The following is a 26416-nucleotide window of genomic DNA, read 5'->3' as shown; positions in this document are numbered from 1 at the left end:
AGGGAAGGGAAGAATTGACAAGGGAGTTACGGAGGGAGCGGTCTTTGAGGAATGCAGACATGGGGGGAGATGGGAAGATGTGGCAAGTGGTGGGGTCACGTTGGAGGTGGCGAAACTAACGGAGGATTACCTGTTGTATGTGGCGGCTGGTGGGGTGAAAGGTGAGGACTAGGGGGACTCTGCCCTTGTTGCGAGTGCGGGGATGGGGAGAGAGAGCAGTGTTGCGGGGTATGGAAGAGACCCTGGTGCGAGCCTCATCTATGGTGGAGGAGGGGAACCCCCGTTCCCTGAAGAATAAGGACATTTCAGATGCTCTGGTGTGGAACGCCTCATCCTGGGAGCAGATGCGGCGTAGACAGAGGAATTGGGAGAAGGGGATGGAGTCCTTACAGGAAGCAGGGTGGGAAGAAGTGTTGTCCAGATAGCCATGGGAGTCAGTAGGTTTATAGTGGATGTCAGTCAGAAGTCTATCACCTGCGATGGAGATAGTGAGGTCAAGGAATGGTAGGGAAGTGTCGGAAATAGTCCAGGTGTATTTGAGTGCCGGATGGAAGTTGGTGGTGAAGTGGATGAAGTCAGTCAGTTGTGTGTGGGTGCAGGAGGTGACACCAAAGCAGTCGTCGATGTAACGGAGGTAGAGGTCGGGGATGGGGCCCTGGTACGTATTGAACAAGGATTGTTCGACGTACCCGACAAAGAGGCAGGCGTAGCAGGGGCCCATGCGTGTGCCCATAGCTACGCCTTGTATTTGGAGGAAATGGGAGGAGTCAAACGTGAAGTTATTGAGGGTAAGGACCAACTCCGCTAGGCGGAGGAAAGTGTCAGTGGCCGGGTGGAGAGTGTCAGTGTCAGTGGCCGGGTGGAGAGTGTCAGTGTCAGTGGCCGGGTGGAGAGTGTCAGTGTCAGTGGCCGGGTGGAGAGTGTCAGTGTCAGTGGCCGGGTGGAGAGTGTCAGTGTCAGTGGCCGGGTGGAGAGTGTCAGTGTCAGTGGCCGGGTGGAGAGTGTCAGTGTCAGTGGCCGGGTGGAGAGTGTCAGTGTCAGTGGCCGGAGGAGAGTGTCAGTGGCCATCGTCATTAGCAAACTGAATTGCAAGGGATATTTGCTACTGAGAAATGAAATTAGCTAAAGGGTAGGAAGCAGATAAGGGACAATGGAAAGTGTTCAGTGATTTCCTGCTGGGATTCTCATGGGAGCCTCAGCTTGTCCTTTGTTGTGTGGTAACCGTCCCCATGGGGAGGTTGTGTTGGTTCGTATGTGCAGCAACATTACAAAATGTATTCCAAAGAGCTTCATTGGTAATGCTGCTATACAAGGGCAATTCATTCCTCCGTTAGTGGATAAAGCATATTCTGTAACGCAGATTACAGACCTTCTGCAGCGTAGCGTGTGTCCTCTCCAGTTGCATGATTTTCTTATCATGCTGCTCTTTCAATCCCAAGAGTTGATCATTTTCTAACTGCACCATTTTCACAACATGTTTCAGTTCTAGGGTAAAAATTATAGTAATTAAAATCTAATTGGACAAAAATACAAAAAGCAAGGGAAATATAAAAACACAAAGAAACATGCCTTCACATTAATTTCAAATTGACTTTAGATTTTGAGCTATTGCATCTCACGTATGCTTGTGCTATTCACAGTGAAGACTTGAAAATCACATATTTTACTGGTGCTGGTTTAAACCGAAGATAGACACAAAAAGCTGGAGTAACTCAGGCAGCATCTTTGGAGAGAAGGAATGGGTGACGTTTCGGGTCGAGACCCTTCTTCATACTAGGGATAGTGATAAGGAAAACGAGAGTTATAGACGGTGATATGGAGAGACAAAGAACAATGAACGAAAGATATGCAAAATAGTAACTATGATAAAGGAAACAAGCCATTGTAAGCTGTTTGTAGGGTGAACATGAGAAGTTAGTGCGACTTTGGTGGGGGAGGGTTAGAGAGAGAGGAATGTCGGGGCTACCTGAAGTGAGAGAAATCAATATTCATACCACTGGGCTGTAAGCTGCTCAAGCGAAATATGAGATATGAGATGCTGTTCCAATTTGCGTTTAGCCTCACTCTGTCAGAGGAGGAGACCAAGGACAGAAAGGTCTGTTTAGGAATGGGAAGGATAATTAAAGTGTCCAGCAACCGGGAGATCAGGTTTGTTCATGCGGGCTGAGAGAAGGTGTTCCGCGAAACGATCGCCCAGTCTGCATTTGGTCTCACTGATGTATAAGAATCCACATCTTGAACAACGGATACAGTAGATGAGGTTGGAGGAGCTGCAAGTGAACCTCTGCCTAACCTGAAAGGACTGTCGAGGTCCCTGGACAGAGTCGAGAGAGGAGGTATTGCGACAGGTGTTGCATCTTCTGCGGTTGCTTGGGGAGGGAGTGGTTCTGGTGGGAGGGATGAGTTAACCAGGGAGTTGCGGAGGGAACGGTCGCTGCGGAAGGCGGAAAGGGGTGGAGATGGGAAAATGTGGCTGGTGGTGGGAACCTTTTGGAGGATACAGAAATTTTGGAGGATTATGAGTTGTGTGCGATGGCTGATGGGGTGGAAGGTAAGGACTGGGGAAGGGGAGCAAGGGTAGAGGTGCGGGGTAACGAGGAGACACGAGTGAGGGCCTCATTTATGATGGGAGAGGGGAACTCCCGTTCCCTAAAGAATGAGGACATCTCGGATGTTCTAATATGGAACACCTCATCTTGGGCGCAGATGTGGCGTAGACGGAGGAATTGGTAGTAGGGGATAGAGTCTTTGTAGGGAGCAGGGTGGGAAGAACTGTAGTTGACAGTCGAGATAGTTGTGGGAGGCAGTGGGTTTGTAATAGACGTAGGTCAATAGTCTATTTCTTGTGATGTCCAAGTAAATTTGAGTGTAGGATGAAAATTGGTGGTGAAGCTGATGAAGTCCATGAGTTCTGCATGGGTGCAGGAAGTAGCACCGATGCAGTCATCAATATAATGGAGATAGAGTTCGGGGAGAGGGCCAGTGTACGCCTGGAACATGGATTGTTCAACGTACCCCACAAAGAGCCAGGCATAGCTGGTGCCCATGTGGGTGCCCATAGCTACGCCTTGGACTTGGAAGAAATGGGAGGAGTCAAAGGAGAAGTTGTTGAGGGTGAGGACCAGCTCCGCTAGGCGGAGTAGAGTGTTAGTAAATGGAAATTGGATGGTTCTGCGGTCGAGGAAGAAACGGATGGCTTTAAGGCCTTCCTGGTGGGGGATGGAGGTGCAGAGTGACTGAACGTCCATAGTAAAGATGAGGGAGTGGAGACTCGGAAAGCGGAAGTCTTCAATCCTTTCTGCCCTCGGTCTCCTCCATTGTCAGAGTGAGGCTAAACGCAAATTGGAGGAACAGCATCTCATACAGTGCCTCCACAATATTTGGGACAAATACTCATCATTTATTTATTTGCCTCTTGACTCTACAATTTGAGATTTGTAATAGAAAAAAACATGTGCTTAAAGTGCACGTTGTCAGATTTTATTAAAGGGTATTTTTATACATTTTGATTTCACCATGTAGAAATTACAGCTGTGTTTATACATAGTCCCCCCATTTCAGGGCACCATAATGTTTGGGACACATGGCTTCACAGACGTTTGTAATTGCCCAGGTGTGTTTAATTGCCTCCTTAATGCAGGTGTAAGAGAGCTCTCAGCACCTAGTCTTTCTTCCAGTCTTTCCATCACCTTTGGAAACTTTTATTGCTGTTTATCAACATAAGGACCAAAGCTGTGCCAATGAAAGTCAAAGAAGCCATTATGAGACTGAGATACAAGAATAAAACTGTTAGAGACATCAACCAAACCTTAGGCTTACCAAAATCAACTGTTTGGAACATAATTAAGAAGAAAGAGAGCACTGGTGAGCTTACTAATCGCAAAGGGAACTTACTAATCGCACAGGGACTGGCAGGCCAAGGAAGACCTCCACAGCTGATGACAGAAGAATTCTCTCTATAATAAAGTAAAATCCCCAAACACCTGTCCAACGGATCAGAAACACTCTTCAAGCTACACTGCAAGATGCAAACCACTGGTCCGCCGCAAAAATAGGATGGCCAGGTTTACAGTTTGCCAAGAAATACTAAAAAGAGCAACCACAGTTCTGGAAAAAGGTCTTGTGGACAGATGAGACGAAGATGAACTTATATCAGAGTGATGGCAAGATCAAAGTATGGAGGAGAGAAGGAACTGCCCAAGATCCAAAGCATACCACGTCATCTATGAAACACGGTGGTGGGGGTGTTATGGCCTGGGCATGTATGGCTGCTGATGATACTGGCTCACTTATTTTCATTGATGATACAACTGCTGATGGTAGTAGCCTAATGAATTCTGAAGTGTATAGACACATCCTATCTGCTCAAGTTCAAACAAATGCCTCAAAACCTATTGGCCGGTGGTTCTTTCTACAGCAAGACAATGATTTCAAACATACTGCTAAAGCTTTTTTTCAAAGCTAAAAAATTGTCAATTCTTGATTGGCCAAGTCAATCACCCAATCTGAACCCAATTGAGTATGCCTTTTATATGCTGAAGAGAAATCTGAAAGGGATTAGCCCCCAAAACAAGCATAAGCTAAAGATGGCTGTAATACAGACCCGGCAGAGCATCGCCAGAGAAGACACCCAGCAACTAGTGACGTCCATGAATCGCAGACTTCAAGCAGTCATTGCATGCAAAGATATGCAACAAAATACTAAACATGACTACTTTCATTTACATGACATTGCTGTGTCCCAACCATTATGGTGCCCAGAAATGGGGGGGACTATGTACAAACACTCCTGTAATTTAACATGGTGAAACCAAAATGTATTAAAAAAGGCCTTTATTAAAATCTGACAATGTGCACATGTGATTTTTTCTATTACAAATCGTAAATTGTTGGGCACAGAGGCAAATAAATAAATGATGGGTCTTTGTCCCAAACATTATGGAGGGCACTGTACATCTTTTACTGTTTTTTCCTTCACAGTTGCACAATCCCTAAAAAGCATGGAAGGCAGCTTCCTGAATTTCTAAGCAATTAAAATAATAAACATACCATTCTGTGAACTTTTCTGTGTTACCTAATTGAAGTCAGAACATTTAAAGGTTATAATGTCTCAGGTACTAGTTTTTAAATCAGTTTATGTACTATGACATCTTGGGAAATATACCTGTCCTTTGCTTATTTATCTGCGCTTGGATGCTCCGAAGCTTGTCTTCCCCATTTGTCACTTCTTGCTTTGATAAGGAGAGGTGTGAACTCTTCTCGGTAATTTGAGCATTCAGTTCTCCTTTCTTTGCACTCATCTCTTCAAGCAATGCCTTCAGTTCCTGTAGAGCATGATTTATTTTTGCTCGTCATTGAAAACATTCAAAATATTTTATCCAACATGCTCATCAAAACAAATAAGTGTTGAAAACGTTCAGATAAATCAGCATCTCTTCAAAGAACAAACATTACATTACATGGAACAGTCCTTGTTCCAAATGTACAGTGACATCATCCCCCAACTCTTTCTCTGCTATATCGACTTCCACATCGGGGCTGCCTCCTCCCTTTTCTTGATCTCACTGTCTCCATCGCAGGGAACAGAGTGTCGACTGACATCTACTACAAACCTACCTACATCCACAGTTATCTGGACTACAACTTGTTGCAACCTACATATTGTAAAGATGCTATCCTCTACTCTCAATTTCTCCCAAATTATGGCTTTCCATTCTTGGACATCTGAGATGTTGTATTTCTTTAGTAAATGTGGTTTCCTCCGGCTGCCCTCGTCTACTCTATGTCCCCTAGTTCTGCTCTTGCTCCCCATCCCTCCAGATGGAACAGGGATACAGTTCCCTTGGTCCTCACCTTTCACACACCAGCCTGCAGGATCTTTCGCTTGCTTACCATTTGAACACCTCTTCCCATTCCCATACTGGCCTGGGCTCCTCCATTGCCAGAATGAGACCACATGCAAAATGGAGGAACAGCATCTCATAATCCGCTTCGATAGGAAAGGTATGAACACTGAATTCTCCAATTTTAGGTAATTACATAACCGTTCCCCGTCCCTTATTCCCCAACATAACCCATTCTCTCTTTCTCGTACCACCACCCCCCCCCCACCGCATCAAAAAAACTTTTTCACATGCATCAACCTATTACCTGCCAGGCTGTGTTCTGCCCCTCCTCTCTTTCAGCTTTCTTTCTCTCCCTACAATCAATCTGAAGAAAGATCCTGACCCAAAACGTCACCTATTCATGTTATCCAGAGATGCTGCCTGGCCTGCTGAGCTGCTCCAACACTTTGTGTGTTTTTTTGTAAACCACCACCAGTTGCTTGTTTCTACAACACCCACATTTCAGGTTTAAACAGTGAAGACATTCACATTAAAATGCACGTCTTTCAAAGATGGCAGTACCAGTGCATGGTGTGGTGCTTCAAAAATTCAGTCCCATTTAAATTAATGGAACAAAATTTCAACAAGACTTCAATGTAACACTCTATTGCTACCAGGGAAGAATTTTTCGAGATTGCACTTTTGGTTAGCATAAATAATGGAGGGGATAGAAAGTAAATCCAGCAGTGTTCGTCCTATTACTTGAAGTGATTTTCTCAAACCCACCATGGAGATTTTATGGACAAGTTGCGGTCAAGGTCCAACTCCAGACTACAAACAGTCTATACATACGGGGCTTGACAGACCAGCGCGATGGACTTATTTCATATTTTTATTTAAATGGAACGGAACCCTGTTGTACGCAGGGGAGATTTCGCCTTAAAGATGACTTGTCCTTGGAGTAGTTCCACTAACTTCAATGGAGTGTAGTATTTCACATTTACTGGGTAATTTATCAAGCAGTTTGGTCTGAGCGATCAAGCACTTTGATCTGGCAGGGCCCTGGAGAGTGTTGTAGAGCTGAGGGTTCTTGGGGTGCAGGTACATAGTTCCTTGAAAATGGTGCCGTTGGTAGATAGGGTCAAAAAGGCTTTAGGTACGTTGGCTTTCATCAGTCAGGATACGGAAGTTAGGATGGTATGTTCCAGTTGTAGAAGGCATTGGTGAGGCTACATTTGGATAATTATGTTCAGTTTTGGTCCCCACAGAAGGATGTCGTTAAGCTAGAAAGAATGCAGAGAAGATTTACAAGGATGTTGCCAGATCTTGAAGGTCTGGGCTATAGGGAGAGGTTGGGCAGGTTAGGACTATATTGCTTGGATCGCAGGAGGCTGATGGGTGATCTTATAGAGGTGCACAAGTTCATGATAGGGTGAATTAACAGAGTATTTTACCGAGAGTAAGGACATCAAGAACCAAAGGACATAGGTTTGTGGTAAGAGGGGAATGATTTAATGGGAACCTGGAGCAATTTTTTCATACAGAGGGTAGTGGATATATGGAACGAGCTGCTGGAGGAAGCAGTTGAGGCAGGTACTATAACAACTTTTAAAAAACATTTGGACATGTACATCGATAGGAAAGATTTAGAGGAATATGGACCAAATACAGGCAAATTGGTCTGAAGGGCCTGTTTCCATGCTGTATGACTCCATGACTCTAAATGTTCTATAGGCAGGTTCAATGCACATAGCAGATAAAGGACAGACAGCTAATATTCTCTAGTGGGGCAGTCCAAAGTAGAGATGAACAAATCCATCCAAAAGCACGAGGCCAAGCAAGTTGGGTTACCCAAAATTCAAGTAAATTTTAAGCAACAATCCTGTACTTCCTATATAGGCATAAAATCAGATTACGTGGGGTGAAACAGAATTTTCCTAAATAACTTTAACTTGAAGAAAAACACACTTCTTTAGCAATAAAAATAAAAATATAGTAAATATATATAGTAAAAGTTCCACAAAAATCTCCTTTGCAAAACAAATGCATTTACTGACCCGAATTTGTCGCTGTTTATTGACCACCTCTGCCTCACCATCCAAAAGAACCTCTGAAAGGCTTGCTTTCTTCTTGTCAATATCATTTTGCAGGAAGTTAAGCTCTTCTTTCTTTTGGCCCGAACATCTGTCCAACATCACAAACTCTTCCTGGAGCACTTTAACCTAATGGTGAAGGAACAAATAGATACATCATTGTTACAAATCCTCTAATAAATTACCTTTGGCCATTGATCTAATACAGCTGGATGGCATATAATTAAGTCTGCTTTGCATGTACCCACCATGTATGATTATTTCAAAAATACTTATTGCGAGCCATTTCTCTGGCTGTAAAATCTTCCCATCCCACTAACAACAACTGGGCTATGGGACTCACCAGTGCATCATCGTTCAAATCTCTAACAATACTAATCTATCACTGGAAATAACGGAGAATGTGACTGTTTATTTAATTATTTCAGAATATTTTAACTTGTGGCATCTCATTTATTGCAATTACAACAATTAATATCATTATTTCCACACAATGTATAATATCTTTAGATAACACAAGGATGGGTCATGCTTTTAATAATGTTATTTAATTGGGTTTAGTCGCACTTTCTGTAAGTACCTCGCTATTCAATCTTTCCAATTCACTCTTTTTCTCCTCTAACAACATTGCTGCTTCTTTCAATATGTCCAAGTGCTGTTTCTCTTTGGTTTCTGCAAAAATAATTTCAGCTTGCAGTTTTTCTAGGCTGAATAGGAAAAAAGGCCAATTAGTAAACTCTATGGCATGTGACCTACTATTTGCAAAACATAATATGCAATTCATAACAACAAATGACCAATTGTTATTAATCCAAAGACAAGCATACTTTAAAACTATTAAATTGTCATTGGACTACAAATTCAATTTTATAGATGAATCAAAATGTTTAAAGCCTTGAACATAAACTCTTGATATATATTTGCAATAACTTAAGGCACGTTTAATTACTGCCTGTTTGCTCCAAAATGGTTTCCTCCTCAGTAACCAGGAATACTGCATGCTGCATTTCCCTATTGATCATTAATCCTTTCATGGTCTTTACTTAAAACTCTAAAATCTCTTGGCTAACGAGATGAATATTTTGATAGTGAATTGTCTTTGATTAGAGGTCTATCTCACAAGCCTAATCAAAACTGCTGCGCTTTATGAAACCGTGGACAAAGGTATGGCCAACAGACAATGCCAACATTGCAGTGTTCTGTTCATTAATGTAAATAAAATAAGTCTCCTCACAAGTTTTCACAATTGCAGAGAGCTCTGGGTTTAGCCAGGAATTAAGATATTTGAACACGATTACTTATAAATTTGATTACCTCTTCTGCATCCTATCCAAATCCTCCACACCATTCCGTTGATAGGGTGACCAGAACTGCACGCATTACTCCAAATGTAGCTTGGTTCTTGTCCTAAACTATTTTTTTTATTTTACAATCAACCTTCAAAAGTGCAATGCCTCACACTTGCTTGGATTAAACTTTACCTGCCTCTTTTGTAGCTGATCTAAGTGGTTTGTATATCATATACCTTTTAAAACTTTGATTTAAAACTCTGGGGGAGGGGAGTGACTTAGTGCAGGAGACAAGTGTAGGTAGTGACTTTGGTAGTGATCGACCACCAGTCTCAAAAGCCACTGTGTCTCCCTGTCCCTGGGATAGCAGGGGGCGATCAAAGCGCAATACCCCCTCCCCCTCCACGCCAACACGAAGGGCAACGATCCCAAGGCTTTAGCGTCAGAAACAGCGGGCAGGCGACAATCACCCGCCATAACGCAAGACAGATCATGCACTATTGTAGGTCTCCTTTGCACGTCGGTGTTTCTGGGGGGGGGGGGGGGGGGGGGGGGGGGAGTCAGCGGGCATGCCGGCTTTGCCACACCATGGGCCACCGCCAACGAAGCCACCCGTCCATGTCCACACGCTCGGTAGAACAGGAGCTGAGACTGGGAACTGTACTGTACTGCTCTTGCCCCCTCCCTCTGCAAGTGCAAACAACCCCACTCTCCTGCTCACCTAACCCGCCCATCCCTTCTCTCTGGGTATTGAAGGCGCTTCTGGTCTGCAGTGTGCAATAATCACCAAAATACACTGCATCTTTAGAAAGGAAAAATACAAAATATGTCAATCCCACTGGATAGGCCTTAGTCATGGTGCTGTACAACACGGAAACAGGTCCTTCGGCCCAGTCGTGCCGTCGAAGTTGGAGTCTTGGGGTAGTCCTATTTGCCTGCATGTGGCCCATAGCCCTCTAAACCCTACCCATCCATTTATCTGTCGTTAATAACCTCAAGAAAATTCCTGCTTCAGTTTCCTGGGTCCAACTCAGAGAGAAGTCTCCCCCCTTTCCAGGGTTCATCGCTCCACTGTTTATAATGCTCTCTGCATTATGAAGTCCTCGACAGTGAACCCTATGGGCAATCACTACCAAAGTGTCTGCTCACACAGTCAGTACACTTGTCTCCCGTACTAAGTCACCCCAACCCATCCCCTCCCTCCTCCCCCCAGACACCTTTCCCTCCCAACTCCAGTCCGTCCCGACCCCCTGGGAAACTGAAGGGAGCGACAATCAACTGCCACGGATACTAATAATGTCATACACAAGAAAGGGCAGATGCTGGTTGACAAAAAGTGAACACACGGTGCTGGAGTAACACAAAGACGCTGCAGAAATTTGGAAAAGTCATCCCATCACCCATTCCTTCTCTCCAGAGATACTGCCTGCCCGCTGAGTTAAACAGTGCCCACGGTAGACTCACGAGTCACTATGGTAAACTCACGGGCTACTACGTTCTTACAACGAGTTTAAATGTTTCAGTTTTTAACTTCAAGAGTAAATTTGACTCATGGAAAACTTTAAACATGTTTGAAATTTTTCAAGAGTGTACAAGTTTCACGGGTACCTGCTGTTAGCGCCACGAGTCGCTAAGTTGCGTCCACGAGTTCCGAAGTTCCCGCTACGTTAATTGTACGTGATTACCACGAGTTTATTTTGTTTTAAACTCGGGGTCACTCGTAGGTCGACTCGCACCGTGAGACAGGGGTTTAAATGTAATTTTTATTTTCCAATATTGGTCCCCATTTTAAATATACTAATATTCATTGGAGATAGTTCGTATGCACAGGATGTTCATAAATCAGATGTTCGTAACCTGGGAGTGGTTTTTATTGCACTGTGTCACTGCAACCCAATTATTATTTTCTTATTTCTACTTTTCTCTGTGCGACAAACCGGCTTATTTCACTGGCCTTTACGTAAAGCTAACCTTTCTTCCTCTTCAGATTAGAAGAGCATACCTCACACAGTGAATAGCATCAGTTATACGTGCTGTCTGTTGGAGGTAGGCATCACATGTCTCAACTGCTGTAGAGGAGTCAGATGCAGACATTAAAGATTCCAAGGTACTGAAAGTGACTAAGTGGCATACTAAAGCAATAACCCAGCAGAATCCTAAATGAAAAATGAAGCGGCAAAAAGTTTCATTTAACAGTTCTAACCACATACCTTTCAGTCATGTTTTCCATTTTCTGTACAAGTGTCTGTAATTCTAAATTTCCTGTAGATACTTCTTTGTTAACTTTTCTCAGCATACTCTCTTGTTCTGCCTTATGTTGTTCAAGGTCTTTCAAATCATTCTTCATTAGTCTATAAATTTAAAAAAAACGTGTTGCATTACTATAAATGTTTTAGCTCTTTGCATTTGCAAGTAAGAATCTCATTGTTCCGTTTTGGCAGATGGACAATAAAACACTCTTGATACTTGCATTATCTTCACAGCTGTTTGTGCTAATGGAAATCCTAATGAAGAAATCAAATACCAGCTTGATGGTGACAACTTCTATTATCACCAGGATAAGTATAGCTATGAAAGACTTTAATATTTTTATAACATAGTTAATCTTAAAATGGTTTGACGAAAAGGATTACATCGCTTGCTGGAGTCTCATGAGATATTCATCAGGACAGCAATAATGCTGGGAAATATTACAAAAGGAAAACACTGCATATGTTGGAAATCTGGAATAAAAATAGAATGTTCTTGCAATACTCAGGCAGTCAGAAAGTGTCTGTTTCAAGTCAGTTAAATTGAACAACAGGCTCTAAATTGCATAGTGTAATGCAATGTTTATGAGCACTACAATTTTCATTAGAAAATTAGAAGCTTTCTGAGAGCTTCACAAAGATTGTGATTGTCTTTCAAGGTTCCTTAGCAAGTCCCTCCCTCATGAAGCTGCTGGACATGCACAGGGGTATTGAACAGTGGATTAGATGCCACATACACGACTTTGGTCCATGCATCCGTGGATAGGGTGAGTCATTCACACAGACCAAAGTCTTCAAAAGGCTAAGACGCATTTCATTGTTAGAGTCATGGAGTCTCAGACTGGGTGCCTATCGCAGGAGGTATTCCAGGTAAAATACTTGGACCTCGTAGAAGGGCCTCATGTGCTGTAGAGTCATGCAGCAAAAAGTCTCCAAACTAAATAATCATTGGTGAAATGTATTGCTGAGTAAATACACCTTTCTGTGCTCAGTACAATTTTTTTGCTTCATAACTTCTAAGGTGCAAAGCAAAGTAAGAGGCAAGGGGAACGAGGAGGGGAGAAAAGAATGTTCTTGCAATACTCTCTTGTGAACAGGTTCACCCACTTAGAAGCTGTCGGGACAGAAGAGGTGTTTACACTGGGCGGCGGACTAGCTTGTGATGCGAATAGGGCTGTTGAGCCAAAACCAAAAAGGCCTAAGGCAGGCAACGCCATTGTAGTAGGAGATTCCATTGTGAGAGGTACGGACAGGGGTTTCTGCGGCAACAGACGGGATGCGAGGATGGTGTGCTGCCTTCCTGGTGCCAGGATCCAGGATGTCACGGACAGAGTGCAGAAAATCCTCAAGGGCGAAGGTGAACATCCGGAAGTGGTAGTGCATGTCGGCACAAACGATGTCGGAAAGAAGGGGATGAATATTCTGCAGCGTGACTTTGGAGAGCTCGGAAAAATGCTGAAAAGCAGGACCTCCAGGGTTGTTATCTCCGGTTTGCTTCCAGTTCCTCGTGCTGGCGAGAGCAGGAACAGGGAGATACGGGACCTGAACGTGTGGCTGAGGAACTGGTGCACGGGGCAGGGATTTAGATTCTTAGATCACTGGGATCTGTTTTGGGGTAAGGGGGAACTGTACAAAAGGGACGGATTACATCTTAACAGGTGTGGGACCAGCATTCTGGCAGGCAGGTTTGCCACTGCTACACGGGTGGTTTTAAATGAGGGTAGAAGCAATAGGTAGCAAGGTGAAAAGTAAAAGTGGCAGGCCGGAAAATCCAGGGCAAATATCAAAAAGGGCCACTTTTCAACAAAATTGTATAAGGGGTAAGAGTGTTGTAAAAACAAGCCTGAAGGCTTTGTGTCTCAATGCAAGGAGCATTCGTAATAAGGTGGATGAGTTGAATGTGCAGATAGCTATTAATGACTATGATATAGTTGGGATCACGGAGACATGGCTCCAGGGTGACCAAGGCTGGGAGCTGAACATCCAGGGATATTCAATATTCAGGAGGGATAGAGAGAAAGGAAAAGGAGGTGGGGTAGCGTTACTGATTAGAGAGGAGATTAACGCAATGGAAAGGAAGGACATTAGTTTGCAGGATGTGGAATCGGTATGGGTAGAGCTGCGAAACACTAAGGGGCAGAAAACGCTGGTGGGTGTTGTGTACAGGCCACCTAACAGTAGTAGTGAAGTTGGAGATGGTATCAAACAGGAAATTAGAAATGCGTGCGACAAAGGCAAAACCGTTATAATGGGTGACTTCAATCTACATATAGATTGGGTGAATCAAATTGGCAGGGGTGCTGAGGAAGAGGATTTTTTGGAATGTATGCGGGATAGTTATCTAAATCAACATGTAGAGGAACCAACGAGAGAGCAGGCTATTTTAGACTGGGTATTGAGTAATGAGGAAGGGTTAGTTAGCAGTCTTGTTGTACGTGCCCCCTTGGGCAAGAGTGACCATAATATGGTTGAGTTCTTCATTAGGATGGAGAGTGACATTGTTAATTCAGAAACAATGGTTCTGAACTTAAAGAAAGGTAACTTTGAGGGTATGAGACGTGAATTGGCCAAGATTGACTGGCAATTAATTCTAAAAGGGTTGACGGTGGATATACAATGGAAGACATTTAAAGACTGCATGGATGAACTACAAAAATTGTTCATCCCAGTTTGGCAAAATAATAAATCAGGGAAGGTAGTGCATCCGTGGATAACAAGGGAAATCAGGGATAGTATCAAAGCGAAGGATGATGCGTACAAATTAGCCAGAAAAAGCAGCATACCGGAGGACTGGGAGAAATTCAGAGACCAGCAGAGGAGGACAAAGGGCTTAATTAGGAAAGGAAAAATAGATTATGAAAGAAAACTGGCAGGGAACATAAAAACTGACTGCAAAAGTTTTTATAGATATGTGAAAAGAAAGAGATTAGTTAAAACAAATGTAGGTCCCTTGCAGTCAGAAACGGGTGAGTTGATCATGGGGAACAAGGATATGGCGGACCAATTGAATAACTACTTTGGTTCCGTCTTCACTAAGGAAGACATAAATAATCTGCCGGAAATAGCAGGGGACCGCGGGTCAAAGGAGTTGGAGGAATTGAGTGAAATCCAGGTTAGCCGGGAAGTGGTGTTGGGTAAATTAAATGGATTAAAGGCCGATAAATCCCCAGGGCCAGATAGGCTGCATCCCAGAGTACTTAAGGAAGTAGCTCCAGAAATAGTGGATGCATTAGTAATAATCTTTCAAAACTCTTTAGATTCTGGAGTAGTTCCTGAGGATTGGCGGGTAGCAAACGTAACCCCACTTTTTAAGAAGGGAGGGAGAGAGAAAACGGGGAATTACAGACCAGTTAGTCTAACATCGGTAGTGGGGAAACTGCTAGAGTCAGTTATTAAAGATGGGATAGCAGCACATTTGGAAAGTGGTGAAATCATTGGACAAAGTCAGCATGGATTTACAAAAGGTAAATCATGTCTGACGAATCTTATAGAATTTTTCGAGGATGTAACTAGTAGCGTGGATAGGGGAGAACCAGTGGATGTGGTGTATCTGGACTTCCAGAAGGCTTTCGACAAGGTCCCACATAAGAGATTAGTTTACAAACTTAAAGCACACGGCATTGGGGGTTCAGTATTGATGTGGATAGAGAACTGGCTGGCAAACAGGAAGCAAAGAGTAGGAGTAAACGGGTCCTTTTCACAATGGCAGGCAGTGACTAGTGGGGTACCGCAAGGCTCAGTGCTGGGACCCCAGCTATTTACAATATATATTAATGATCTGGATGAGGGAATTGAAGGCAATATCTCCAAGTAGGCGGATGACACTAAGCTGGGGGGCAGTGTTAGCTGTGAGGAGGATGCTAGGAGACTGCAAGGTGACTTGGATAGGCTGGGTGAGTGGGCAAATGTTTGGCAGATGCAGTATAATGTGGATAAATGTGAGGTTATCCATTTTGGTGGCAAAAACAGGAAAGCAGACTATTATCTAAATGGTGGCCGACTAGGAAAAGGGGAGATGCAGCGAGACCTGGGTGTCATGGTACACCAGTCATTGAAAGTGGGCATGCAGGTGCAACAGGCAGTGAAGAAAGCGAATGGTATGTTAGCTTTCATAGCAAAAGGATTTGAGTATAGGAGCAGGGAGGTTCTACTGCAGTTGTACAGGGTCTTGGTGAGACCACACCTGGAGTATTGCGTACAGTTTTGGTCTCCAAATCTGAGGAAGGACATTATTGCCATAGAGGGAGTGCAGAGAAGGTTCACCAGACTGATTCCTGGGATGTCAGGACTGTCTTATGAAGAAAGACTGGATAGACTTGGTTTATACTCTCTAGAATTTAGGAGATTGAGAGGGGATCTTATAGAAACTTACAAAATTCTTAAGGGGTTGGACAGGCTAGATGCAGGAAGATTGCTCCCGATGTTGGGGAAGTCCAGGACAAGGGGTCACAGCTTAAGGATAAGGGGGAAATCCTTTAAAACCGAGATGAGAAGAACTTTTTTCACACAGAGAGTGGTGAATCTCTGGAAATCCCTGCCACAGAGGGTAGTCGAGGCCAGTTCATTGGCTATATTTAAGAGGGAGTTAGATGTGGCCCTTGTGGCTAAGGGGATCAGAGGGTATGGAGAGAAGGCAGGTACGGGATACTGAGTTGGATGATCAGCCATGATCATATTGAATGGCGGTGCAGGCTCGAAGGGCCGAATGGCCTACTCCTGCACCTAATTTCTATGTTTCTATGTTTCTAAGAAGAAAAAGAAGATTTACAATAAGGTGGATGTAGCAGATATTTGACAGAGGTGTGATGATTCAGGTAAAATGGAAAAATGAAATAACTAAATCGAATAAAACATGGATCTCTTAAGAACTAAATGTAGAAATACTGTAGCTGAACCCAACCAATATTTGTGTTGCTTGCAAACTTAAACCAACCCATCTACATTTTTGTATATTTTAAACTACAGAGATTACAGCATAGAGCTCTGTGGATCACCACTGGCCACAGACCTTCAGCCAGAATAACACCACTACATTCTGTCTTCTATGGGTAAACCAGTTCTGAATCCAAGCTAGCAAGTACCATTGATCCCATGCATCTTAATCTTCTGTATCAGCCTACCCTGAGATGCCTTGTGGAATGCCTTCTGAAATCCATGTAGAAACCATCAATTGGCTTACCCTCATCAATCATCTTTGTCACCTCCTCAAAAAACTCAATCAAGTTTGTAAAACATGATTTACCTGCAGAAAGCCATGTGGACTGTAATTAGGTCATTCTCTTTCAAATGCGACTGAATCCTATCCCCAAGAATTCTCCCAAATAGTTTCCTCGATGAGATGTCCACTAGCCTATAATTTCCAGGATTGTCACTACTTCCCTTTTTAAACAAAAGGAACAATAATAGCGATTCTCGCCTTCCCGGACCAAGCATGTGGTTGGAGAGGATGCAAAGATGATCGTCACAGCACCAACAATCTTCTCTCTTGCTTCCCTCAAAAATCTGGGATGGATCCCATCAGGCCATGGGGATTTATCCACCTAAATGATCTTCAAGTGATCCAACAACACTTATAGATCTCAAAATGCTCCAGTATACCTCCAGAACTGAGGGGAAGAAAAATAAGGTCAAGATTGGGAAATTAAGTTCCTTGGGCAAGGACAGGCAGCCATAAATAGTGGCCTATCTTTATCTCTCAAACTGTGTCATTAGTTTCATTTTTAATTTAGCGATCTTCTATGCATTACTTCCAACTCCATTATCTCAATTACGTACAACACTGTAGGTGAATCTTAAGGGGGAGGTAGAAGTGGAAAGTGAAGGGTTAAGATAATGATGGTAATGGATGGAAGATCGCTAGAGAAAAATGAAAACATGGAGAAATAATGAGTGAACATCTAAGGACAGATATGAGGTGTTAGAGGAATGTTGTCCAGCTGCCAAAAGATAAAGGCAAGTTCACCATATAAAAAGAACTACCTTGAACAACAAATATGATAATATCAGTTCTGCTAAAGAATCTTAGCTGTATGCAGATGAGTTAGTCAAAAGAAATCAAGAAATTAAGAAATGAAGATAAATCTAAATGTTGTAATCCTGATCAGACTATAATAAATTCAATAGGCGAGAAAAATACTTCATCGTTTTGGCATGTAGTATCAGATGTATATACCTGCTTCTTTATCTGACCATATCAATGTAGAATTTAAAAAAAAACATAATTTCACAACCATCTGATATTCCAAAAGTTATAAATAGTTCTTTTTTCTCAGCAGCTCTGAATATCCTGAACACTATTTAAATTCACTTCTAATACATTTAAGGCTAAAATAAACATTCAGCAAGACATAATATTGGTAAAAAGACAAATAAAGCTCTTGATTTTCATTCATAGAATCTACGCAAGTGGAAAGAGCGACGGGAGGAGGAGGCGGCAGTGGAGGTGAGAGCAGTGGAGTGGACAAAGCCATGGGAAAAGGAGGAGGAAGACGGTGGTGGAGGGACGGTGGTGGCCGAGTGGACAAAGCCATTGCCAACAGAAAGAAGCAGGAGCTGGTTCGTCCATTATAACCAAAATCTCTTATAAAGAGGTCCATTAAAACAAGGGTTTACTGTAATCTGTTTAAATTATTAAATTCATGTCTGTTGTAATTTGGAACTCTATTCAGTACCTGAGTTGCTTATCAGCTTTAACTAATTTAACTGCAGTGTCATGTGCCCTTTGCTCCAGCTCTTCTGCATCTTTCTGAGTGTCTTCCAAATGTTTTCTGGAATCATCATATCGTTGGAGCATTTCTTTTGTCTGTAAGAATAACATGCATTTAATGGAAATCTGAATACAAACTACTTCATGAAGTATATCTGTTTCACTGAGCCATCAACGCCAGATTCTCAGAAACCCCTTTCAAGGGTTTACAAGGCATATTAATAATCTATTAAATTACGGCGGAAGTAAATTTGGAGCAAACAAGAAATTATTTACAGTGTCAGTTGTACGAGTTCATTCAAGAGTTCTCCCGAGTTTGCCCTGATTCAAACTCGGAGATTTACGGTAATGGCCGCTCGTAGGTACTCGGGGCTCTCGTGGACATTTTTCAACGTTGAAAAATGTTCACGAGACTTCTCGAGCTTACCGCGTTTCCCCGAGTACCTGCCGTTAGCGCTACGAGCCGCTAAGAGACGTCCCCGAGCTCAGACGTACCTGCTACATACATTCTACGTGTTTACCACGAGTTTGATTTTTTTTTTAAACTCGGGAGAGCTCTAGAATGAACTTGTACAGTGGGACAGGGCTATGAGGCATAATTTTACAGCAAAGAGCCAAACTGGTGCCACGCATTGGCTTTGATCTGTAATTAGATAATGGTTTATATTTAGTCTGCTTGATTTAATAATTATTAAATTAAAAATAATATCTGGAAGGCATGCACTAACAATATCACAAATTTGAAACAAAACCCAAGATGAACCCATTTTAGATGGCAATTTGGTGATTTGCTACAAATATATTTCCAACCATCGTGAGGACTCGACAGTTCTACATTACATGGGGGCTGGTGGTTGACTGGGCTACTTACTATTCTGTTTCTATTCTATCCTGCTGGTGGTATCAACTCAATAAATTACTGCTGACAACTTAGCAACAATAAAAGTGAAATGGCAGCTTTTGTGACTCAAGGTCTACATGGTAATAAGCTATTGAGATATCTGGTTGACGAGTTAACAAGGGCAGTTAAAGAGAGCTCAACAAAGGAACACAACAACTGTGAAATGTAGAGCTTACAAATTGCCCAAAGGTCAGAAGTGCCATTGAAGAAAGAATAACTCAGCCAACAACCTCCTGGCCAGTTCTGCAGCAGAGAAGCAAGTAAACTGAAGTTCTTGAATTCAATGAAAATTTAAAATTCAGATTCTGGAAATTAATTTTAAAAATCCCTAATAGTCCCATTGACTGGGATTTACTCCGTGCAAGAGGATTAGACAGGGGACAATTTGTTGGAATGTATCCAAGAAGGTTTCCTTAAATAGTATGTTGACAGTCCGACTTGAGGAAGGACCACAACAACCTTGTGTTGGGAAACAAATCCAGCTGGGTGATTCATGTTATGGTGAAAGGAGGATGTAAGTGAGGTGCAAAAAGAATACTTTGTATTTACATTCACCGAGAAAGACTTGGAGGACAGCAAGAGCAGTGTGGGAAATACAAATATGCTACGACAGTTTGAGGTTGAGAAGAGGGTGGTGCTGAGGCTCTTGAAGAGCATCAAGGTGGATAAGTCTCCAGGGTCTGATTGGATCTACCTTGGGTTATTGAGGAAGGCAACAGAGGAGATTGTGGGATGATCTTTGTTCCCTCTCTAGCCACAGGGGAGGAGGTCCCAGAGTACTGGAGAGTGGCCAATGTTGTTAGAGAAAATCCATGGAATTATAGGCTGGTGAGCCTCACATCTATTGGAGAGAATTCTGTGAGATAGGATTTGCTCCCATTTGGAAGCTAATGGGTTAATTAGGGATATCCAGCATGATTTTGAAAGCAGCAGGTGGATTTTTTGACAAGGTGACGAAGAAGATTGATAAAGGTATGGCAATGGATGATGTATCCAGAAGATTAAGATGCATGGGACTTGGTCGTATAAATTCAGAACTGGCTTATAGATGGTATTTAGAATCATATCTTATAGAAGATAGAGGGTTGTGGTGGAAAGAAGATATTCTGCTTGGAGGTCTGTGACCAGTGGAGTTCTGCAAGGATCTGTGCTGGGACCCCTGCTGTTTGTGATATATATATATATAAATGACTTGGACATAAATGTACAAAAGGAAACTGCAGATGCTGGAATATCGAAGGTACACAAAATTGCTGGAGGAACTCAGCGGGTGCAGCAGCATCTATGGAGCGAAGGAAATAGGCGACGTTTCGGGCCGAAACCCTTCTTCAGACTGATCAGTCTGAAGAAGGGTTTCGGCCCGAAACGTCGCCTATTTCCTTCGCTCCATAGATGCTGCTGCACCCGCTGAGTTCCTCCAGCAATTTTGTGTACCTTGGACATAAATGTAGATGGGTTGGTGAGTACGTTTGCAGATGATGCTAAAATTGGAGGAGTTGCAGACAGTGAGGTAGGCTGTCAGAAGATACAGCGGGATATAAATTAGCTGCAGTAATAGACAGAGAAATGGCAGATGGAGTATATTCCGAGCAAGTGTGAGGTGTTGCACTTGGGGAGGTTGAATGTAGGGGGTGGGGGGGGGAAGTATGCAAGACCCCTTAACAGGATTGATGTGCAGAGGGATCTTGGAGTGCATGTTCATATTTCACTGAAGGTGGCCATACAAGTAGATAGGGTGGTAACAAAGGTGTATGGTAAGCTTGCTTTTATTGTTAGGGGCATTGAGTATAAGAGTCAGGATATCATGATGCAGCTCTATAAGACTTTGGTTAGGCTGCAATTGGCTGCAATTGGCCTATTACATGCAATTTTGGTCACCCCATTACAGGAAGGATGTGGAGGCTTTGGAGGGGGTGCAGAAGAGGTTGACCAGAAAGCTGCCTGGATCAGAGTTTCAGCTACAAGGTTTCAGCTACAAGGAGAAGTTAGATAAACTGGGATTGTTTTCTCAGGAACATTGGAGGTTGAAGGGGGATTTGCTAGAACTATATAAAATTATGAGAGGCATAGATAGGATAGTCAGAATCTTTCTCCCAGGCTGGAAATGTCCAACACTAAATGGCATAGCAACAAGGTGAGGTGGGAATGTTTAATGGGAGTTTGGAGAAATTGTTTTTTTTTTACACAGAGAATGTTGCCTGGATTGCATTGCCAGAAGTGGTAGTAGGGCCAGATATGATAGATATGATAGTGGGGTTTAATAGACTTTTAGATAGGCACATGGAAATGCAAGGAATAGAGGGATAGGGATCAAGTTCAGGCAGATGAGATCAGTTTGTTGGCATCATGGTCAGCACAAACACAGTAGGCCAAAGTACTCATTCTTGTGTTGCACTGTTCTACATAATGTTTGGGACAAAGGCCCATCATTTATTTATTTATTTGCCTCTGTGCTCCACAATTTGAGATTTGTAATAGAAAAAAAATCACATGTGGTTAAAGTGCACATTGTCAGATTTTATTAAAGGCCATTTTAATACATTTTTATCCATGTAGAAATTACATCTGTGTTTATACATAGTCTCACCATTTTAGGGCACCGTAATGTTTGGGACACATGGCTTCACAGGTTCAAGTTCAAATTCACATTTATTTGTCACATGCACCAATTGAGGGACAGTGAAATTGAGTTACCATGCAGCCATACAATGAAAAAGAACACATTACACAATAGAATTTAATAAACATCCACCACAGTGGAATCAACATTCTTCACTGTGATGGAAGGCAATAACATTTAGTCAATCTTCCTCCATTGTTCACCAGTGGTGAACCCTCCGTAGCAGCCGCTACGGACTCAACAATGTACAAACCCTCTCGTCGGGATGATCGAAACTCCGACGTCGGGACAGATCGGAACACTCCACGGCTTGGAGTTCCCGAATCGGATACTTTCTTACCGGAGGCCGCGGCTGCATGATGTTATAGGCCGCAGGACAGCGGTCGGAGCACTTCTTCTGGCGATCCCAGGCAAGGGATCGCCCCGCTCCGCGATGGTAAGTCTGCCACGCCTGCTACTGAAGCTCTGGGCCGATTTCTGCGAAAGACCGCGTCAAACCAGTTGTTAGGCCGCGAGGGGGGCGGAGATGCTACAAAGAAAAAAGTCGCATCTCCGTCGAGATAAGTGACTGATAGACGGTTTCCCCCTATTCCCCCACACCACACACTAAAACATACATCTAGACATACTAAAAAACAAAAAAAGTTGAAAGGCCGAACACGCTGCTGGCGAGGCTGCCGTTTGCGGTGCCACCCGATGACAATTAGTGTTTGTAATTTTTCAGGTGTGTGTTTCAGATTGCCTCTTTAATGCAGGTATAAGAGAGCTCTCAGCTCCTCGTCTTTCCATCACCTTTGGAAACTATTGTTGTTTATCAACATACGGACCAAAGTTGTGCCAATGAAAGTCAAAGAAGCCATTATGAGACTGAGAAACAAGAATAAAACTGTTAGAGACATCAGCCTTCACGTCTGGGGTGGAACCCTCTCCGACAGACGTGAAGCTCACCGTTTGACCTGTTTTTACAAAATGTTAAATGGTCAGCTTGACATAGACTACAAGACCTACACCATACCCAAACCAATTAGGAGCAGACGAGGGCATTCGATCCAATTTGTGATCCCAGCTACAAAGACAGATGTATACAGCAATTCGTTCTTCCCCCGCACAATTAAAGCATGGAATAATCTCCACCCAACTATAGTTACCCAACCAGATGCAACTAAATTTAAAGTAGCTCTTTCCTCCCAATAACCCTTTCTGGCTTAAGCCCTCACTTCACCACCTCCAGTTTAAATTCCATTTGGAATATTTTGGAGGACCAAGAAACCAAGAACCAAGCCAAACCTTAAGCTTATAAAAATCAACTGTTTGGAACATCATTAAGAAGAAAGAGAGCACTGGTGAGCTTACTAATCGCAAAGGGACTGGCAGGCCAAGGAAAGACCTCCACAGCTGATGTCAGAAGAATTATCTCTATAATAAAGAAAAATCCCCAAACACTTGTCCGACAGATCAGAAACACTCTTCAGGAGTCAGGTGCGGATTTGTCAATGACCACTGTCCGCAGAAGATTTCATGAACAGAAATACAGAGGCTACACTACAAGATGCAAACCACTGGTTAGCCGCAAAAGTAGGATGGCCAGGTTACAGTTTGCCAAGAAGTACTTAAAAGAGCAACCACAGTTTAGTTTAGTTTAGAGATACAGTGCGGAAACAGGCTTTTTCGACCCACCGGGTCAGCGCCCCCCGCACATTAACACTATCCTACACCCACTAGGGACAATTGTTACATTTACCAAGCCAATTAACCTACAAACATGTACGTCTTTGGAGTGTGGGAGGAAACCGAAGATCTCGGAGAAAACCCACGCAGATCATGGGAAGAACGTACAAACTCTGTACAGACAGCACCCGTAGTCAGGATCGAACCCGGGTCTCCAGCACTGCATTTGCTGTAAGGCAGCAACTCTACCGCTGCGCCACTGACTGCCCAGTTCTGGAAAAGGGTCTTGTGGACAGATGAGACGAAAATTAACTTATATCAGAGTGATGGCAAGAGCAAAGTATGGAGGAGAGAAGGAACTGCCCAAGATCCAAAGCATACCACCCCTTCTGTGAAACATGGTGGTGGGGCAGTTATGGCCTGGGCATGTATGGCTGCTGAAGATACTGGCTCACTTATCTTCATTGATGACACAACTGCTGATGGTAGTAGCATAATGAATGCTGAAGTGTATAGACACATCCTATCTGCTCAAGTTCAAACAAATTCCTCAAAAATCATTGACCGGCGGTTCATTCTACAGCAAGACAATGATCCCAAACATACTGCTAAAGCAACAAAGGAGTTTTTCAAAGCTAAAAAATGGTCAATTCTTCAGTGGCCAAGTCAATCACCCAAACTGAACCCAATTGAACATGCCTTTTATATGCTGAAGAGTAAACTGAAGGGGACTAGCCTCCAAAACAAGAACAAGCTAAAGATGGCTGCAATACAGACCTGACAGAGCATCACCAGAGAAGACACCCAGCAACTGGTGATGTCCATGAATTGCAGATTTCAAGCAGTCATTGCATGCAAAGGATATGCAACAAAATACTAAACATGACTACTTTAATTTGCATGACATTGCTGTGTCCCTGAAATGGGGGGACTATGTATAATAAATAAATGTGATAAATAAAGGTGAAATTGAACTTGAACCTGTGAAGCCATGTGTCCCAAACATTACGGTGCCCTAAAATGGTGGGACTATGTATAAACACAGCTGTGGGGGTGGGAGATTGCAACCTTCACGTGGTCTGCCCTGTTTCGACGAATGCAATAAACCTGGCGTGCACAATCAAATAAGATCAAATAGAACAAGTTGTCCTACAACTTTAGGGTGTGCACGCCATATGCAAGAAGAACACAGCTGTAATTTCTACATGATGAAACCAAAATGTATAAAAATGGCCTTTAATAAAATCTGACAATGCGCACTTTAACCACATGTGATTTTTTTCTATTACAAATCTCAAATTGTGGCGTACAGAGGCAAATAAATAAATGACGGGGCTTTGTCCCAAACATTATGGAGGGCACTGTATGTTCTAATGCTGGAAACATGTTAAACGCTTCAGGTTGAAGACTCTTTGTCAAAATGGATTTCCAGCATTTTCTATTGCTGAATTCAATATTGAATATTCAAGAAACCCAGGCAGAACATGAAATATTGCTCCTCAAAATTGTCACACTTCATCATTGCAGCATAGGAAGCAACAAACTGATAGGTTGATAGGAGGTTTGGATAGAGAAGACTTGGAACGAGGGCAGCACAATGGCACAGCGGTAGAGCTACTGCCTTCCAGTGCCAGAGACCTGGGTTCAATCCTGACTACGTGTGCTGTTTGTATGGAGTTTGTATGTTCTCCTTGTGACAGCGTGGGATTTCTACGGGTGCTCCCACACTCAGACATACAGGTTTGCAGGTTAACTGGCCTCGATAAAAATGTAAATTGTCCCTAGTGTGTAAATTAGTGCTAGTGTACGGGATGATCACAGTGGGCTGAAGGGTCTGTTTCCACGCTGTTTCTCTAAAGTCTAAAGTATTTAAATTAACGCAACAAGGAGCTCTGGATTCCCCCTGTGAACTGAAAACAATAATCGAATCAGCTTTTTGTTTCTCCAGTGTTGTATACCAGATTAGTATAAATGTGAGCGTCACAGAGCCATACAGCATGGAAACAGGTCCTTTGGCCCAACCTGTCCATGCTGACCACGATGCTCCATCTACATGTCCCATTTGCCTGTGTTTGGCCCACACTCCTCTAAACATTTCCCATCCATGTACTTGTCCAAACATCTTTGAAAGGCTGTTATTGTATCTGCCTCAATTACCTCCTCTGGCAGCTCGTTCTATATACTCACCATCCTCCGAGTGAAAAGGTTGCCCCTCAGGTTCCTATCTTGCCTTCTCAACTTAAACCCATGTCCTCTGGTCCTTGATTTTCCTAACCCAGGGTCATCCATCCCATCTATTCCCCTTGTGATTTTATACACCTCTGTAAGATCAACCCTCAGCCTCCTGTGCTTCAAGGAATAAAGCCCTAGTCTGTCCAACCTTTTCCCATTGCTCAGACCCTCAAGGTAATGCTTCACCTGGATTGAAAGTTTTTACCCCGGATGGTGAAAAGGGAAGCGATAGTGGGATAAGTGTTGCATGTCCTGTAATTGCATAAGAGAGTGGCTGGAGATGACAGAAACGCAGAGCACAGAGTAGTAAAGGTAAAGGTCCTCTCAGAATGTTCAAAAAGTAGAGGAAGAGAAATGTGTGTCTGGTGGTGGAATCTCATGGGTTGCAAACATTAAAAGGTTGATCTGTTAAAAGCAGATGCTGGAGTACAGTGAGGATTAGGGGAACTATCCTTGCTCTGTTTGGAAACTGAAGAGGTGAAAATATAGATTGGGTCAAGAACTCTGTCAATTGGTAGTTATAAGCATAATGCTCCCCTCAGGACATGCAAGAATGGACTGAGGAGGAACACGTAAGAGTCCTACAGCACAGAAACAGACCACTCGCCCCAATTTGCCCATGCCAACCAAGACGTCCCATGTATGCTAGTCACACGTGCCCAAACAACCCATGTCCCTCTAAACCTTTCCCGTCCATGTACCTGTTCAAACATCTTGTAAACGTTGTCATAGTACCTACAGTGCCCTCCACAATGTTTGGGACAAAGACCCATCATTTATTTATTTTCCTCTGTACTCCACAATTTGAGTTATGTTATTTTAAAAAAATGCCA

General features: G+C 43.1%; 1 protein-coding gene across 8 annotated transcripts in view; it reads right to left on the bottom strand.

Annotated features, from left to right (window-relative positions):
* The window catches only part of cntrl (centriolin), a 176114-nt gene that overhangs the window by 49474 nt on the left and 100224 nt on the right, over positions 1–26416 (bottom strand). For all 8 annotated transcript variants that reach the window (XM_033048986.1, XM_033048983.1, XM_033048989.1 and 5 more), the window contains 6 exons: positions 18128–18258; positions 11418–11558; positions 8499–8625; positions 7883–8047; positions 5165–5324; positions 1370–1485 (listed from right to left, as the gene is read on the bottom strand). In XM_033048986.1, coding sequence (XP_032904877.1) covers positions 1370–1485; positions 5165–5324; positions 7883–8047; positions 8499–8625; positions 11418–11558; positions 18128–18258 — 840 coding nt within the window. The remainder of the gene's footprint in view (positions 1–1369; positions 1486–5164; positions 5325–7882; positions 8048–8498; positions 8626–11417; positions 11559–18127; positions 18259–26416) is intronic.

Source organism: Amblyraja radiata, chromosome 32 (genome assembly GCF_010909765.2).
Source record: "Amblyraja radiata isolate CabotCenter1 chromosome 32, sAmbRad1.1.pri, whole genome shotgun sequence".
Lineage (NCBI taxonomy): Eukaryota > Metazoa > Chordata > Chondrichthyes > Rajiformes > Rajidae > Amblyraja > Amblyraja radiata.
Note: the sequence above shows the minus strand (reverse complement) of the source record. Positions and strands in the feature narration are given on the sequence as shown.